The sequence below is a fragment of the Spermophilus citellus genome, assembly GCF_964194105.1.
Source record: "Spermophilus citellus genome assembly, chromosome: X".
NCBI classification, from domain to species: Eukaryota; Metazoa; Chordata; class Mammalia; order Rodentia; family Sciuridae; genus Spermophilus; species Spermophilus citellus.
The window spans coordinates 76,967,548-76,985,944 of record NC_138190.1 but is presented as its reverse complement, the minus strand read 5'-3'; the positions used below and the strand labels follow the sequence as shown (position 1 = coordinate 76,985,944).

The 18,397-nt window shown below is 34.8% G+C and overlaps 1 protein-coding gene across 3 annotated transcripts in view; it reads right to left on the bottom strand.

The window, feature by feature from the left end:
* Positions 1-641: 641 nt before the first annotated feature.
* LOC308638702 (vascular endothelial growth factor receptor kdr-like) overlaps positions 642-18,397 on the bottom strand; it is a 317,685-nt gene continuing 299,929 nt past the window's right edge. For 2 of the 3 annotated variants that reach the window (XM_081276379.1, XM_081276381.1), the window contains 3 exons: positions 15,855-15,939; positions 5,342-5,439; positions 642-2,980 (listed from right to left, as the gene is read on the bottom strand). In XM_081276379.1, the coding sequence (XP_081132505.1) occupies positions 2,779-2,980; positions 5,342-5,439; positions 15,855-15,939 (385 nt within the window). In that variant the 3' untranslated portion in view covers positions 642-2,778. The remainder of the gene's footprint in view (positions 2,981-5,341; positions 5,440-15,854; positions 15,940-18,397) is intronic. The other variant, XM_081276380.1, reaches the window with a different exon arrangement.

Here is an 18,397-nt window from a genome sequence, read left to right as displayed (position 1 = left end):
CTTGACAATGTAAATAGTGGAAACAGCATTGGGCCAGTAGTCAAGAGACATGAATGTAAGCTCCTTCCCTTATCTTAGCGTCAGTTTTCTTTATCTAATTGGGAGTAGGAAGGAAAAAGGGTCTTCCAGGTTCTGATTTATGTGGAATGTTTCTTGTTCCTCTTTTTTTTTCTTGATGATATGAGAGTGAGAGACAAGAGGATGACTACCTCTAAAATCAGTGAGTATTTCCCATGCCCCAACAAATCCAGGGAGAAACTCCTTATTTAGTCTAGTGTGGTTGCATGACCAAGGGTGAATATAGGAGGCACTGCCTAATTAGATATGATATGACTTCATACTGGCTTCAAAAGGGAAATGACATAGCATCAATATTATAGTTTAGATATGAGCTGTCCCCCCAAAACTCATGTGTGAGACAAAGCAATAAGGTTGAAAACTGAAATGATTGGTATGACAGTCTTAACCCAATAAGTGAACTAATTCCCTGATAGTGGCTGGTATCTGTAGGCAGGTAGGGTGTGGCTGGAGGAGGTGGGTCATTGGGGCCATGTGTAGAGTATTTTGTCCCTGAATGATGGAGTATTTTTTCTTCTCTCTCTCTCTCTCTCTCTCTCTCTCTCTCTCTCTCTCTCTCTCTCTCTCTCTCTCTCTCTCTCCCTCTCTCTCTCCCTTCTCCTTCCTGATGCTATTTGTACAACCGCTTTCCTCTGCCACTCATTTCTGCCATGATGTTTTCCCTCACCTTAGGTTTTGAGGAATGGAGTCAGACTTCTATGGACTAAGAACTCTGAATCTATGATCTCCAAAATAATATTTTCCTCATTTATATTATTCTTTTCAGGTATTTTTGGTCACCACAGGGGAAAAGCTGACTAAAACAGAAGTTGGTACCAAGAAGTAGAGCCATTGATGTGACTAACCTGACCATGCAGTTTAAAAGTTTTGGAGCTTTTTGGAATTTATAAGATGAATTTTGAAATGTTTAACAATGCAAGCTGGTAAAGCTTTAGAGTGTTGTAAGTGGACCCCAAAAGGAAACTCTGGTGGAAGTTCAGAAGACCAGAATGCTCATAGGATTGCATACAGTAAAGATGGGGTTTATGATATTTCAGAGGAGGAGGACTCTATTGGAAAGTGGACTAGAGTTCATTTGTTTTATGTTCTGGGTAAGAATTTATCTCCATTTTTCCATGTCCTGAGACTTTCTGTGAGGCTGAATTTAAAGATGATAGACTAAATAATCTGTCAGAAGAAATTTCTAGGCAGCATAGCATTCAGGCAGTGGCGTGCATGTGTATTAATGGAAACTTGTAGCCAAGTTTATTTTGAAAATCAGAAGCAGAATACAAAGAAGAAATATTTGAAAAATTGCAGTTTGGCCAGAAAACTGAGCAAAACTAGGGCTAAGGAAGATGTGGTTTTTAAAGACATTATGCACACTAAAGATTTACTAAAGACTTTGCCAAGAAACAGTAAAAAAAAAGATGGCATGAGGGCTTCTCAAGAATATGTATGACCACACCCATCTCAGGCTCAAGAATGTTGAAGTAAAATATCCTTAAAAAAGACCGTGGGAGCACCCTACTTGCACAGTGGTACCTAGGAACTTCTTTCACCATTCTCAGCCAACCAGGCACTCAGAGACTACTGCAGCCAGAGTCCTTGGAGGCTTGGCTACTGCTCAAGATGGTGACAGATCTTGGCAGCAACCATACATGCTGGATTTTCAAGATTAGGGGGTCATGGAGGCTTCCACCAAGATTTCAAAGGAAGACCTAAGAGGCTGGCAAATTGCAGTAGGTTTGGATTTCCTGTGGGAATCCCCTGATAGGGTGATGCATGGAGATGTGAGGAGGAAATTGAAGTTGTGGTGGACACTCCAAAGATTAATAGACACAAGTCCACTGACATGTCTGCCAAGAAAAGCTGCAATCTGGAGGGGGCATCAGAAAAAGAAAAGTATCTCCCTCATTGCTTTCAAGTGAGACACTTTGTTTGTTGCTATGGACCCAATACATTTGCCTGGGATTTCAAGTAATGGTATTCTTGATATCCACATTAGTAAATGGCCAGGGAATCTGTTTGCATGTTTTCTGGTCTTGGAAGAGAATATATTTGATAAGCTTGTTGTATTTGTAGAGTGTATCCTAAATACACTCATCCAATGAAAAACCCCTGAAGGTTTTGGCTGCTTTAATTATTAAGAAGAGATACCCTGGGCTGGGGATATAGGTCAGTTGGTACAGTGCTTGCCTTGCATGCACAAGGCCCTGGGTTCAATCCCCAGCACCATACAAAAAAAAATACCCATGTAAACATCTACTAAACCCATGTTGGAGGTTAATCAATGAGGTCTGAATAAAATGTAACCCAGGTTTTGATTGGAGAATCTTAAGGTCTTTAAAGAGAGATTAGAATTTGGTCCTTTAAGTAGCCTTCACTAAAGAATAATAGGAAACATTGGTGAGGTGCACATGTGGAATTACTGAGGCTGCTTCTATGAGGCTAGCCACACCTGGTTAATATACACTTAACAGCAGAATATATATAAGTGGAAGTAATTGTGTGTATCAGGTCTGGTAGCCTAGCTTGGTGCAGCTGTGCTCCACAAAAGTGTGAGAGATAAATATTTTTTGAACTTTCTCTTTTTTACTTCTTCCATGAAAATTTAGTAACATTGTAACGATGACATAGCTATGAAAAGAATTATTGACTTTTAGAAGGAAAAGGGAGTGATGTGAAAAACAGTAGCAAAGGAACAATCCTGCTAGTGAGTTACATGGGTAGAGTGCTGTAGTGGAGCACAAAGTTATAGTCGGGAGGTGGGCTGTGGCACTCAAGGGTGGGATCCAGTGGCAGGAGAGAAGATACTTCCATCTGATCTTCTTGTCCAAGCTCAGGGGCTGAATGGTATTTCAAAATATCCAGCTCAGTCTCCATCAGAAGGGAATCTTTGTTCTTGCTGAGAGGTCTCAGGCTGGTCAAAGAGAAAGAGAAACATGAGTAGTTTGGGACAGAAGAGTACATCTTGTACCAGTAGATGACAAATATGAAGGAAATCCAAAGCATATTTTGAAAAGATCATGTTTCTTCTCTGTATGATTAAGTTTCTTCATATGTTGGGTGGATATGAGGGAATATGGTTGGATTAGTTGACTTTAAAGCTCTTCTTGGCTCTAAAATTCTATGACTGGTAGTCCAGCTCCTATATAGTTCAACTAGTTCAAACTTGGCTTTAATTGGATGCTTGCTTTTGGAGAAGTCATTATCTCTGGTTCACCTTTTCCTTGTCTTTATAATTACAGGCTTGCACTTAATGGTTTCAAAGAATTCATTCATCTCTGGAAGTTTAAGAAACCATGTGCTCTGATTCTCCTGCATGAGCATTAAAATGTCAGGGGAGTCTTGTACAATGGCCTTGTCAATTTCCATCTAATAGTGATGATAGATCTATTGCTAGCTACCATAGTTTGAGCATTCACTATGTATTATGTACATATATTGAGTGTAGTCTCACTTATTTCTCATACAAGGTAAGTACAATTAGTAATCCCATTTAATAGACTAGGAAACCAAATCCCAGAATCTAGAATTCAAACTAAGATCTGCCTGGTTCCAAGGATTGTGAATAGAAGATGACTATTTACATTTATTTTGTCTTCCAAATATAAATGTTCCTATTAATGACAAAGAGGTCAAAGTAGGCACTTCAGGGAAACATAACTAGGATTGAGCCTTCTCAAAGAACCTAAAAGGGTTGATCAAGTTACTGAAACCAACTTAATGTTCAGGACTTCTGAAATTGAGAGAAACTTCCTCGTGTTAAGAATTATGTGGCTCAAGTGGCGGCCCAGGTTCGATCCTCAGCACCACATACCAACAAAGATGTTGTGTCCACCGAGAACTAAAAAATAAATATTAAAAATTCTCTCTCTTTCTCTCTCTCTCTCTCTCCTCTCTCACTCTCTCTTAAAAAAAAAAGAATTAGGGACTCCCCTCCATGACCTAATGGGCACCAAGAGAGCTGGGAATAGAGATTGTCTTCTTAACAGGCCTTTCTAGCACAGGATAACTAATGTTACATACTTATATTTCCTGTCTTTTGTCTCACTGCACAGTCTCTTCTCCTTTAAATATATGCTTACCTTCAGAGATTTTGAAGATAGAACTTTTTTTTTCAATGTTCGTGAGATTTTTTTTTGACTTTTTTTAATTTTAGATAGAACTTTTGGCATAATGTTTCTTTTATCTTCTTTCAAAGCTGGCTTTGTAAAAACCTATTTGTCTACTAATTTTACTCCAGATATTTCTGGAGCAGTGAGCTACATAGCCTATCAGAAAGATCAGTAAAATAGAGGGAAGGGGATGGAGGAGGGAGGAAGAAAGGGAAAAGGGCAGTACTGGGGATTGAATTTAAACAACTTATATTATATGCTTTTAAAATTATGTCACAATGAATCCCAATATTATGTATAACTAAAAAGAACTAATAAACATAATCACTCTTGCTCTTCTTTGGGAAATGGATTGGTAGAAAGCTTAATTTTATTTAGAGGTTACATTTATGGTATAGCCCAAAGAAGATGGTCACACAGACTGGGGTGTTTTCAGTGGGAGTAGCAAGAAATGGGCATGTTTAATGAACATTGAAAATGTTTGACCCTGGCAAAATGATTAGACATGGCTTGTGTCTTGTGTCATATCCTAAGTCAAACCAATGTGTACCGTTATGTGCCAATGTGTGTCTGTGAGCTAGACTCTGACAAAGAATCCCTTCTACTAGTAGAGTAATAGAGACCAAGAAAATACACAATATGGTCCCATATTTCAAGATAACTCATATACTAATTACAGAAATAGGACCTCTTCCAGTTTGTAAAAATATTGAAGAAAATTTACAGAGAAGTAGAAAAGGCTAGAATGGAAGATGAGTATTACAACATAGACTTTAGGTTCTTTAAGTACAGGAACTTTATCCTTTTTCCCTATTTCCAGTTTGTGGCACATATTAAGAGAAAAATACATGGATTTCATGTGAGATATACAGAAGCCTCTTCTTTTGAATGCCCTTAATCCCAAACTGTATCATTGTTTAATCTAGTTTCTGAGTTCAATTTTAATCAGTTTTAAAGGTGAGGATTTTGGCAATGATGTTCAGGATTTCTGTGGCTTATGGGCAATACCTGGAAAGGTGTCTTTTTCACTACTCAATATGCCATATTCTTAATGCCTGTGAGAGGGAAAATTATCTCCTAGGCAATGTATCTTTCACTAATGTGTGTTTAAATCAGAGGTGTTCATCTGTTCTTGAAACTGTATCCCCAAGTAGTGTACTTACAGTAAGGCTGTGATGCCATGTGGCCAGGCATGGGTTTCCAGGCACTTCTGGCTTTTGGTTTTATCCCAATTAAGAACAGTTGCATAGTCTCCTGTATCCTTGAGAGAAAAAGGATAAAAGTATTAGTATACTCTCTGGCACATTGAATCAGGTATCTAAAAGGCTATAATAATTCAGACTACTCTTCTTATTTTTACTAGTATATGACTATCCCTAACTTAAATAGGTATCTATGAACATATCTACCCAGTTAAAGATTATTTCTTAGCTTTCTATTTACCTAAATGTGGCTCTGTTATTATATTCTGGACAACCAATTATAAGAAGTGATGCATGTAACTTCAGTGTCATTTTCTAAAACAAAATTGCTAGTCCTTCACTTCCATCCTTCCTATTTTTTTCAGACTTTTATGCAGATATACTGGTGAGCCAATTTAAACCATGTTGATAAGAACAAACTCCTAGTCTCTAGGAGATTGTGAAAAATTAATGTAGAAGGAAACCGGGTTCCTGTACAAACTCCAAAACCTGAGTACTTTTCAACTGTGAAGTAACCCATATTGGTGAAATGTAGTGTGATAAAGAAATATCTCTCCTTTTGACCCCCCATATTTGGGGACATTTTAATTATGGTAGCTTAGCTTAAATATTGACAGAGCTTCTCAGTCAGCAAACAGTCAACATGGAGTCTTTTTAAAATTTTATCAGTAGTTTCTATTTTTTAAATATTTTTTCAAGAGCATGAAGAGAGAGCCTACAGAATGAAAGAAAAATCTTTGCCAACTGTACTTCAGATACAGCATTAATTTCCAAGATATATAATGAATTCAAAACTTAACATAAAAAAACAATGAATAAATTGGCAAAGGAACTAAACAGACTCTTCACAGAAGAAGAAATATGAATGCTCTACTAATATATTTAAAAAGTTCAACATCTCTAGCACTTAAAGAAATGCAAATTAAAACTATATCAAGATTCAATATAGAGTCTGAAGAGTATCTGTGTTTCTATACTTGGCTTTGTCACATTGATTTGTGACTCTGAGAAAGTCTATGAAGTTCTTTGGGCCTAAGATTTCATTTATTTTGAATTCCTCATTAGATTATTAAATAAAGATGAAATAATCTATGTGGAAGTGTTATACAAATGCCCTAATCATGCTAAAATACTCTGCCTGGATCAGAGTTAGACTATTGATTTAGGATTAAGATTATTGACCTCAGCTTCATAAATCCATTCTGACAGCTGTTTGAAGATCACCTAGTCTTAAATCCAATTTATGGCTACAAAGAAATAAGCAATGGGGTATTTGAAGTGCCCAGGTCAGGGCACAAGATGCCCAAAACATCTCTGGTATGGGGGTTGTAGCCAGGCAAGAGGGGGCTTCAGTGTAGCAGAATGCTTGGGCCAGCACCTTTCAACCAAACCTAGACCCATACCATTTCCATGCCTCCATGCCTCCATGCCATACCAATATTGTTTCTTGCTTGTAACAGATTTTAGACTGCTGATTTTGAAATAAAGTATCTTCTTCCTTTGATTCACTAGCCAACAGACCAACAGTTATACCTCAAATCACTGTCCAGAGCTTCTCACAAGTCTTTGCCACAGACTCACTGTTAAACCCATATTGTCTCATGGTGTGCGCACCATCTAACCCAATGAAAATTAAAGCATTGATATCCACTGATGTTCATAGGTCTTTAACACAGACAAACACAGATACACATAGTGTAAGAAGAAAAAGGAAAGAAAAAAGAAAAAACCCAGGATTTCTGATTTCCGAGGAAGAATGCTTAAACAATTAGGCATTTTTAAAAGTGGGTCTCTTTTCCACTTTCCATTTTCCTCTCATGCTAGCTCATCATTCTCTTTTCTAATCAAATAGTGGTTTTCCCTGGCAGTAAACTCAGCATTGCAGAAGATATTCAAAGGAATCCTAAAAATAGAAGAAGCTCAAAAAACTAATGCAGAGATCAAGGGAAAATAAATCTTATTAGAAGAGTATACCAGCCAATGAGAATTAGGAACAAATAAACATAAGAAATACTACAAAATTATAGAAAATAATTCATACTTTTCTATAATAACACAAGTTAAATAGGCATAATTATACAAGTAAAGATATACATTGATAAATTGTGTGAAAAGCAAGAACTAATTGTGTTTTCTGCAAGGAACTCATTTTATTTATGAACAAAACTATAATGTGAAAATGAAAGAAGAAAAAATTAAATTCCATGCAAACAGAACCTGAAAGCAAGAGTGGGTTATTCCCAGGCCTGATGAAGTAGACTTCATGCCAAAATTAATAAGAGACAAAGATGGTTCAACACATTAGAAAAGACAAGACCCCCCCCAAATCATTGTAAATATTTTTAATCTAAATGACAATGTGCCCAATTTCATAAAACATACATTGCTTCACATAAAGGGACAGATGAGCACTGATACAATAATAGTGGCTGATTTCAAAAACACCACTCTCATTTCTATTTAGATAGAAAATCAACAAAGATATTACAGAGCTTAACTATTCCTTATTTCAAATGGACAGACATCTACAGAATATTTTATTAAACAAAAATGCAATACACTGTCTTTTCAGCTGTTAATGGGGCTTTCATTGGTGGGCCACAAAGCAAATCTCAGAAAATAAAAAAAGGAAGAAAAAAAGAAGTAATTATTTGTAAATTATTGGATCATAATGTGATGAGATTATAATTCAAAATAAAGAAAAATTACAGATAACAAACATATGAAGATTGAATATTGCACTGCTGAATTATGGAAGAAATTGAGAAAGAAATTTAAAAATTTTAGAATCAAAAAAGAATAGAAAGAAAACATACAGAATTTATGGGATATAAGGAAAGAATTTTTAAAAGGAAAGTTTGTAGTTATAAGTTCCTAAATAATCAGAAAAATCAGAAAAATTTTAATTAACCTAATGCTGCATCTAAAAGTATTAGAAAAACAAGAGGAAACCAATCTCAAAACTAGAAGGAGGAAAGAAATAATAAATTCAAGAATAAAATTAATGAAATAGAGAATAAAAGAAAAATACAAAGGATTAATGAAACAAAGATTGGGCTCTTTGAAAAACCTTAGCTAACTTAATTAAGAGAATAAGAAGACACTAATTAATAAAGTCAGAGTTTAAAAAGAAAATATCAATATTGACACCACTGAAACTCAAAGGATAATTGATGACTTATATGAAAACTTATACTCCAATAAATTGGAAGATACAGAAGAAATACAAATGGTCAAAAATATATGAAACAATGCTGAACATCTCACGAAATCAGAAAAAAATGATAATTAAAATTACACTGATATTCTATCACACTCCAGTTAGAATGGCAATTATCAAGAATAAAAGTAACAATAAATGTTGGCGAGGATATGGGGGGAAAGGTGAACACATAAATTACTGGTGATAGTCCAAATTGATGCAACCACTTTGGAAAGCAGTATGGAGATTCCTTACAAAACATGAAATGGAACCACCATTTGACCTAGGCTTTCTACTCTTTGGCTTATACCCAAAAGATTTAAAATCAGCATACTACAGTGACTCAGCATCATCAATGTTTATAGAAACTCAATTCCCAAGAGCTGAGCTATGGAACCAATATAGGTGATCTTTAATGGATAAAAGGATAAAGAAATTGTGATATATATATATATATATATATATATATATATATATATATATATATATATACATACATACATACATATACACGCACATACACACACACACAATGGAATATTACCCAGCCATAAAGAAGAATGAAATTATGGCATTTGCTGGTGATTTGATGGAACTGGAGATTATCAGGCTAAGTGAAATAAGCCAATACCCAAAATCAAAAGACCAAATTTTCTCTCTGATAAGTGGATGCTAACTTACAACAAGAGAAGGTAGGGAGAAGAAGTATAGAGGTTCATTGGATTAGATAAAGAGGAATGAAGGCAATGGAGGGGGATGGGAATAGGCAAGACAGTAGAATGAATCAGACATATTTCCTATGCTTCTATATGAATACATGACCAGTGTAACTCCACATCATGTACAACCACAGGAATGAGATCAAAATTGAAATGGATTGCACTCCATGTATGTATAATCAAAATTACCAAATTCTTAAATACTGTTGTGTATGTGTAAAAAAAATTAGAAAAAATAGAAAAGAAGAAATTGATAAATTTATAGAAATACACGAACTACAGGAAATTTAACAAATTAGGGAAAGCAAACTTTAAAAGACCAATAACAAAGAATGTACCTGTTTTGATTTAGATATGCAGTGTCCCTCAAAAGCTCATGTGTGATAAAATTTAGGAAAGATTAGAAGCAAAATGATTGTACTATGATATTCTTAACCCAATAAGTACACTGATATGGATTATCTGGGTGGTAACTCTAGGCAGGTAGGGTGTAGCTGGAGTAGCTGGGTTACTGATGGCATGCCTTGGGGGTTTATATTTTGTTCCTAGTGAGGAGAGCTCTCTCTTTCTGCTTCCTGGTGGTCATGTCCTGAACTGTTTTCCTCCTTTAAACCCTCTTTCTACAATGTTCTACCTCACCTCTGGTATAGAGCAACAAAGTCAGCTATCTCTGAACCTGTGTAACCCAAATAAACTTTTCCTCCTCTTTTGTCCGTAGGAGAAAAAAATCTGATTAGAACTGCAACTGAAGCAGAAATAAAAGGGTTCCCAACAAAATTAGACTGAAATAAAGCACAAAACTAGGGCATAATCCTTGAAAATAGAAAAGAGATCAGTGGAGAATAGGAATGGAATTGAGTGGAGGGACAGGAAAAAGGAAGAATAATGGAAGGAAACTGACCAAATGATACTATACACACACACACACACACACACACACACACACACACACGAATATGCCACAGTGATTATTACCTTTACTACTAAGTTTTTTTCATTCTGACGCATTTTTTAGTGCTGTTTGCCATGTTAAATAAATTCCCTTATTTTAACAGGTTGTGGGAGAGTTTCAGATGAATTTTTAGAATATATTTAGATGATCATGTATTGCTTTTACTTTGTTCTATTTATATGGTGCATCACAACATTCATTTATATATGTTGATTTATCCATTTATTATCAAGATAAGTCTTACTTAGTCATGAACACAACATTTCTATATTCTGCTAGATTTAGTTTGCTAGTGTTTTGTTAGCATTTTTTCATTTATAAGTGATATTTATCTCTAGCTTTTTTCTGTTGTTTTTGTGGGATGTTAGTGTCACAGAATACTGGCCTCATAGAATGAGTTGGGAAGTGTTCCCTTCCTTTCTATATTTTAGAAGAGTTTAATAAGACTTGTATTAATCATCATTAAATGCTGTTGAAATGTAGCAGCAAACACATGTGGATTTTGTATCTTGATTGTGAAGACTTTATTTCTAATTCAATTTCTGTATGTTTCATCTCATTTTTATTGAGGTATAGTTGACAAATACAATCTACACATATTTGATGTGTACAATGTGATATATTGATATGCATGTACATTAAAAATAATAAATATCATCAAGGTAATTAGCGTATCCATCACTTCAAGCTATCTTTCTGTAGTGGGAAAATTTAAGATCTATTCTTTTAGCCAATTACAAGTATACAACAGTGTGTTATTAACTTTAAAGTCATAATGTTATACATTATATCTCAAGAATGTATTCATTTTACATAACTGAAACTTTGTACCTTTCATCCACATCTTTCCATTTAATTTTCACTGCCATTCCTGACACAACCACAATTCTACTCTCTGATCTTATGAGTTTTATTTTTTAGAGTTCACATTATTATAAGGAAGATCATATATTACTTCACATATATAATGTTTTCGAAGTTTACCCATGTTGTCACAAATGGCATGGTTTCCTTCTTTTGTAGGCAGGATATTATTCAATTGCACACATATGCATACACACATATTTTCTTTATCTATTCTTATCTTGATAAATACAATTGTTTCTATATCTTGGCTATTGTGACTAATGTTGCAATGAATTTAATAGGGTATCAATATATTTGGCATACCAATTTCATTTCCTTTTGATTTATGAGCAGAAGTGGGATTGCTGGTGCATATCTTGTTAATTTTTGAGGAACTTACACATAGTTTTCATAGTAGTTTTTCTAATTTATATTCACACAGGGTGGATCCAAGGGTTCCCTTTTCTCCACAATCTCACTAACATTTATTTTAACTTGTCTTTGTGATAATTGACATTCTAACAGGTATGAGATAATAAGCATTTGTGGCTTTAACTTGAATTTTCCTGATGATAGTGAAGTGGAATATTTTTTAAATATTTATTTTGATATATTTTCTTTGAGAAATATCTTTCTGGTCCTTTGTTCATATTAAGTTTGGTTGTTTTCTTGGTATTGTTTAATAAGATTTCCTTATATATTTTGGATATTAATCTCTTATCAGATGAATGCTTTGTAAATATTTTCTCATGATTTTCATTCAGATATGTTTTTTCTTTTGTAAGTTTTTTTATGCAGTTTCATTTGTCTGTTTTTCTTTATGTTGCCTGTGCTTTCATGATTATAATGAAAAACAACTTCTCAGACCAATTACAATAAGCTTGTTTTCTAAGTTTTCTTCTAGTGGTCTTATAATCTTAGGCCTTGCATTTACTTACATAATACATTTGGACTTGATATATTAAAAAAGGGGTCCTATCTCATGTTTTTGCATGTGGTTACCCAGATTCCCTAAAACCGTTTAATGAAGAGCTTTCCCTCCAATTGTATGTTCTTTGTAGCTTTGTTGTTTAAGATTTATTAACTGTAAATATATTAATTTAGTTCTATTTTTTCCATCATCTTTCATTGGTCTGAGTATATGTTTACGCCATCATTACACTGGTGTGATTACTATAGCTATACAGTACATATTGAGATTAGATCGTGTGATGTCTTCACCTTTCTTATTCTTTCTTAATATTTCAATAGTAATACTCCATTTTGTATTCATAACATATTTTCTTTATCCATTTATCTGTCAAAGGACACCTAGGCTGGTTCCATAGCTTTGCTATTGTGATTTGAGCTGCTATAAACATTCATTTGGCTATGTCACTGCAGTATGCTGCTTTTGAATTCTTTAGGCATATGCCAAGGAGTGGAATATTACTCAGCCATAAAGAAGAATGAAATTATGGCATTTGCAAGTAACAGATGGAACTGGAGACTATAATGCTAGGTGAAATAAGCCAGTCCCAAGAAACCAAAGGCCAAATGTCCTCTCTGATATATGGATGTTAACACATAGTAAGGCAAAGAGGGAAGACTAGATGTGTATTGGATTAGACAAAGGGGAATAAAGGGAAGGTATGATGGGATTAGGAAAGACAGTAGAATTAACAGACAAAAGTTTCCTATGTTCATATATGAATACATGACCAGTGAATATCCACATTATGTACAAACACAAGAATGGGATCCTAATTAGGATAAAATATATTCCATGTGTATATAATATGTCAAAAATTATCATGTATACCCCAAAAGAACAAATATATATTTATTATGAAAAAGAAAATTCAGCTGAGGGGATTAAAAAATACTTCAGTAGGGTAAAAATGGGAGTTCATAATCCACTTGAATCAAATGTATGAAATATGATATGTCAAGAACTTTGTAATGTTTTGAACAATTAATAAAAAAATAAATAAAAAATAAAAAATACTTCAGTAGTTATTTGTGGTCTGGGGCCTGGAGACTAGGTCGACAGGAAAAGATATGGTTCCAGGATTCACTTAAGTAGGCCTAGTTCTTGGGTATATAGCAAATTGTGTGCTCATTTCACTTCCCCTAAATGAAGGGTAACATTGACCATTATGAACTGTATAGATTTGATGAAAAGAACCTGAGGATAAAGTTTAACTACCATTACTACTCTCTTCAATGCAACTTTTCTTATTTCTGTGATCAACCTGGGTATTGTAGTCTCTTAACCAGATTTCTCAAATCTTGTGAAGGCATTCTCCTGTGTGGATGGTTTTCAAATTGATGTTTACATGATGGGATAAGTACTGGAAACACCTGTTTTATCTTCTTGTAACTTTATGTTCTTCCTTTATTTGTATCTTATTTCCAATAAACTCCTGTTCTCTGCAGATCTTGTGAGTGCTTTTGTCTCCTCCCTGTACTTATTGTAATTCTATTCAAATTGTGTGATTCTTTTCATGTTCATTTTGGTAAATTTTGTATTTTGGAAACTTGTTCATTTACACAGTTACTCATAAGACTCCCTTATAAATATTTCTCTCTTTTAAGGTTAGTGGTAATAATTCCTCTGTAACTTCTGATTTTTTTTTTTGCAATTTGAATACTTGCCTCCTTTTCTCTTCATCAGTTTCACTAAGTTTGTCAGTTTTGTTGCTGTTTCAAGAAAAAGATTTTTTGATTATTGTTTTTCTTTATTTTTTCTCCATTCCATTTGATTTCTTTTGACTCTAATCTTTGTAAGTTTGTTTATTTTACATTGCTTGCTTTTAATTTGTTCTTATTTTATATGTTCTTAGGAATAAGTTAACAGGTAATTGATCTATAATTTTCCTTTTTAATACATATTTTTGAAAATCAAAATTTCCTTTTGAGCACTGCTTTGGATACATCCCTTAGGTTTTCATTTGTGGTATCTCATTTGCATTAATCTCTATGTATTTACTAATTCCCCTTTTCATTTTTTTCTTTTACTACTTGATTTAAAGACATACTTATCTACATAATTTTTTAATGTTTTAAATTCCCTTCTGTTATTGGCTTCTTATTTTATCCCATTACAATTGAAGAATATATTTTATATTATTTAAATATTTTTTATGTTTGTTGAGATTACTTTTATGGCTACATATATGATATATGTTAGAGAACATTTGATTTCTTCTACAGAAAAAAAAGTGTTTTTATGATATAGGGTAACATGTTATACAGATGCCTATTCATTCAGTTGGTTTATGATTTGTAGTTTTGTTCAATTCTTCTACTTCCTTGTTGGTTCTATTATTGACTGAATTTTTATCCCTGGAAAAAGCACCTGGTTTATTAAACAGATGCTCATTGGAAAGAAGGTATTACTAATGTTTAGGAAGAATCACTGCAGGGTACGTGAGGACACTCTATCATGATGTCATAGATTGAGCCTATGAAATGAGAGATTCTAGGTTGTTTGGGAAATAATATGTTATAGGAGGAGGTAATTTTTTTGCTGCATTCTGATCCCATATTTGGAACTTTTTTTTCATTTTGAAAGGTTCTCACTAGGAAGTAGTCCAGGTTCTTGTAATCAATACTTCTTGCTAGCTGTAAAATTCATGATAGGATTTTTTTTTTGTTTTTTTGTCTGTTGTTTTTCCTTTTAAAAATTTTAATTTTATATTTTACACAAAGGAAACAACTTTTCACATCTCTGGTTGAACATTATGTAGATTCACATGATTTTTAACATTCATACCTGTGCAGAGGGTAAAATGTTCATCTCGTTCCACCATCTTTCCCCCCACACTCCCTCCTCTCCTCTCCCTCTGCTCTGCTCAATCCAAAGTTCCTCCATTCTTCACTTGCCTCCTTCTATTATGGATCAGCATACACTTATCAGAGAAAACATTTGGCCTTTGTTTTGGGGGAGATTGGCTAACTTTGCTTAGCATGATATTCTCTAACTCCATCTATTTACCTGTTAATGCCATTATTTCATTCTTCTTTAAAGTCTGAGTAATATTCCATTGTGTGTACATCCCAACATTTCTTTTTTATATATATATATATATATATATATATATATATATTTTTTTAGTTCTCGGCGGACACAACATCTTTGTTGGTATGTGGTGCTGAGGATCGAACCCGCCCGCACGCACACCAGGAGAGCGCGCTACCGCTTGAGCCACATCCCCAGCCCCCATCCCAACATTTCTTTATCCATTCATCTATTCTGGGGTGTATTTGGCTAAAACAGCCATGAACAGGTTGATCTCACAGTGAATGACTGACATATATTGTTTGCAAAAAGCCCTTCCAAATGCCTTATATTAATGAAGAATTATCTGTTTGTGCTCTCTCAATGATTTAATGTCTTAAAATATTTTACATGCTTACCAAATTTTCAAAGCAATAAGTACTTGATGGAAACATGAGATCTGACATTGAGCTTCAACAATTCCACAAATACCTCTGTGACCCTTTGCAAGCACATAATCAATTGGGGACTTCATTTTTCCTATTTATTAAGTGGATGGTTGATTGAATACTTTCCAGAAGCATCTACACCATTTTTATTCCCCAACTTCCACCTTATCTTATTAGTTCTTCTTATTGATTGCTCTTGAAAGCACTCTGAGATTATTCCATGGGATAGATCTAGAGGGCATGCAGATGACCATAAAACTGATTCCAAAAGAAAACTTCCTATATCTTGCAATTTGACCCATGGAGATATCAAACAGTACTAACCCCAAGCACAGCATCATCCTGTTCCTCGCAGATCTCCATCTCATCAAATAGCCCAACTAGTGGCTTCTTCTGGGATTTAATGCTGCTGTGAATCAAAAGAAGAGTTTATTTAATTTTCCAGCATTATACTTAACTTTATAAATTGAAATTTATTTTATTAATATTACAATTAATTGATATGTAGAATCTTGGATATCATTAAGATGTCAAACTAAAGGTTCCCAATGATCATTATCTCCTACAAGAAGGATGTAAATAGCAAATAAACAACAGTTTTGTCACAATAAAGGAGATCATTAGAGCACAATAAGGGTGCGTAAAAACCCTGTGAAGCAGAGAATGAAAGGCAATGGCTTGACTCCAACAATGCTTCTTCCAAGTAAGGATCATTTGAGAACCAGGAAGAATTTCTAACTGTAGAAAAGGTAATCAGGAGTCCCAAAGCACCATCACAACAGTAAAAATAAAGCTGTAGCTTTTGCTAATGGATAACCATATAATATTCACAGGCCCTGAGAACCATTTGGAGAATTCCCTGGAGTTCATATATTTGTTCTACTGAAGACAGAAAACACATGTTCTGTGCCATACCCCTTGTCCCAAGCTGCTACTATGCTATGTCATATTGAAACTGGAGCTACTGCTGTGCTGTGTCCTGCTGTAGGAATAAGTAGACTTTATATAATTTCATCTCTGAGGCTCTGCTGTCATTGCACCATGTCTGCATACATGGTAATAATACCATTCCTAGTTAAAGTTTATATGCCTTCTAGCTTCATGTGCCCTGGATACTACTCTATCTCTACCATCCCAGTTAATGGTTTGCTTCACCACAGAGCCTAGTTCAATTAAGCAGCCACAATCCTTCCAAATATGAACCAACATAGTGAACTTCACCATGGTAAATTGGTACTATGGCTCAGAGAAGCATTCACAACCTTGGTGCTGAGCCCATGTGGCACTCAAGCCAGGAATAGGAACACCACCTAACAACAACAAAAAGAACCTAAGCCAGTGATACAAATTCCCTACTCCCAGTATGTGAACCAATATTTTACTCCAGGAGAAATGGAGCTTTAGCTCAGGGGAGCAGCTATAACCCTGGTATCCAGGCCCATACAATACTCTGCACCAAAGCCAACACACCCTGCCTAAATGACACTATAGGATTCATCTTCAGGTGAAATTCTTTCCCACAAAAAGCTGTTCCATAAAACTGGAAGAGGCATATATTCTATCAGATGTGCAAATTTCAATATATGGATACAAGCAACATAAAAAAGCAAAGATAGAACTACCTAAACAACACAATAATTCTCCAGTAACTGACCCCAAAGTAAGTGAAAATTTATGTAAAGCCTGAAAATGAATTCAAAATAATTATCCTAAGGAAACTCAATGATATGTAAAAGAAAATGGATAGTTGAAACAAATCAAGTAACAGGTTCAGGTGCACTGAACAAAGAAGAAAGTATATGGGAGCAATGCTGGTTGTAGCATTGACAGTGATTTACAAGAGGTAGGGACAACATAGAAAGAGGAACACCATGAACAGATTTGGTATGAAAAAACCTGAGATCATCAAAGAAGCCCAAACTTAACAGACACAGAGGCTATATCATAAACTGGCCCTTGAAAAGTGCTCTGTATTTCTCAGCTGGCAAATGGAGAGCTGAGGTGGCATCCATTTTGAAGCAGCCATGCTGCAACTTGCTGCTGTGGAATCCTGGGAGATCATAGCGAACATTGCCATAGTACCCTGGCAAGCCCTGACCTTGTGGCCTAGGGTATACCTAGAAGACTATGATTAAAATGGCCACAATTCAGGTTTTACTCAGGAGGAACCAAGTCAGAAAAATGAAGAGGAGATTTTCTCTTGAGTCTGGTGGCTTATGTGAACAGTTCAAAAATGTTGAGAATCTGAACAGGTGGGTGTTTTAAACACTCAGGTTCTCAGCCTGGGAAATAGTCTTCATGGTCAGCAGAGTATGAGGTGGTTTGGCTTCCTTGCCCCATGAATAGAATTCCTAGGAGATTCCTTATCCAGATTCCTAGCAGAGATAAACATCTATCTGGGGCCCTAGTGGTGTGTTTACCTATATGTCCAGAGCCAATACCAACAAAACCTCTAATGCCTGATTAGACCCAGACTCAAGCAACCAGAATTCTCCACATAGAATTCTGCAGCAGCTCAGGACCAGATGGATTCTCAGATGAATGTTTTCAGTTCTTTAAAGAAAAAATTATAATCCTCAAATCATTCCATGAAATGAAAAGTTATGTAACACTTTCAAATTTATTCTATCAAGCCTACATTTCAATCATACTAGAACCAGATAAGGACATATAAATAGATTAAGCATGAAATCACTTATTCAGCTCAATAGATGCAAATAAAGCTTTTGAAAAAAAATTACCACCCATTCATGATAAAAACACTGAAGATATGAGGAAGAGAAGGAACCTACCTGAACATCAGAAAGGGTTGATACAAAAAAACAACAACAACAACAACAACAACTCAACACCATACTCATAGTAAA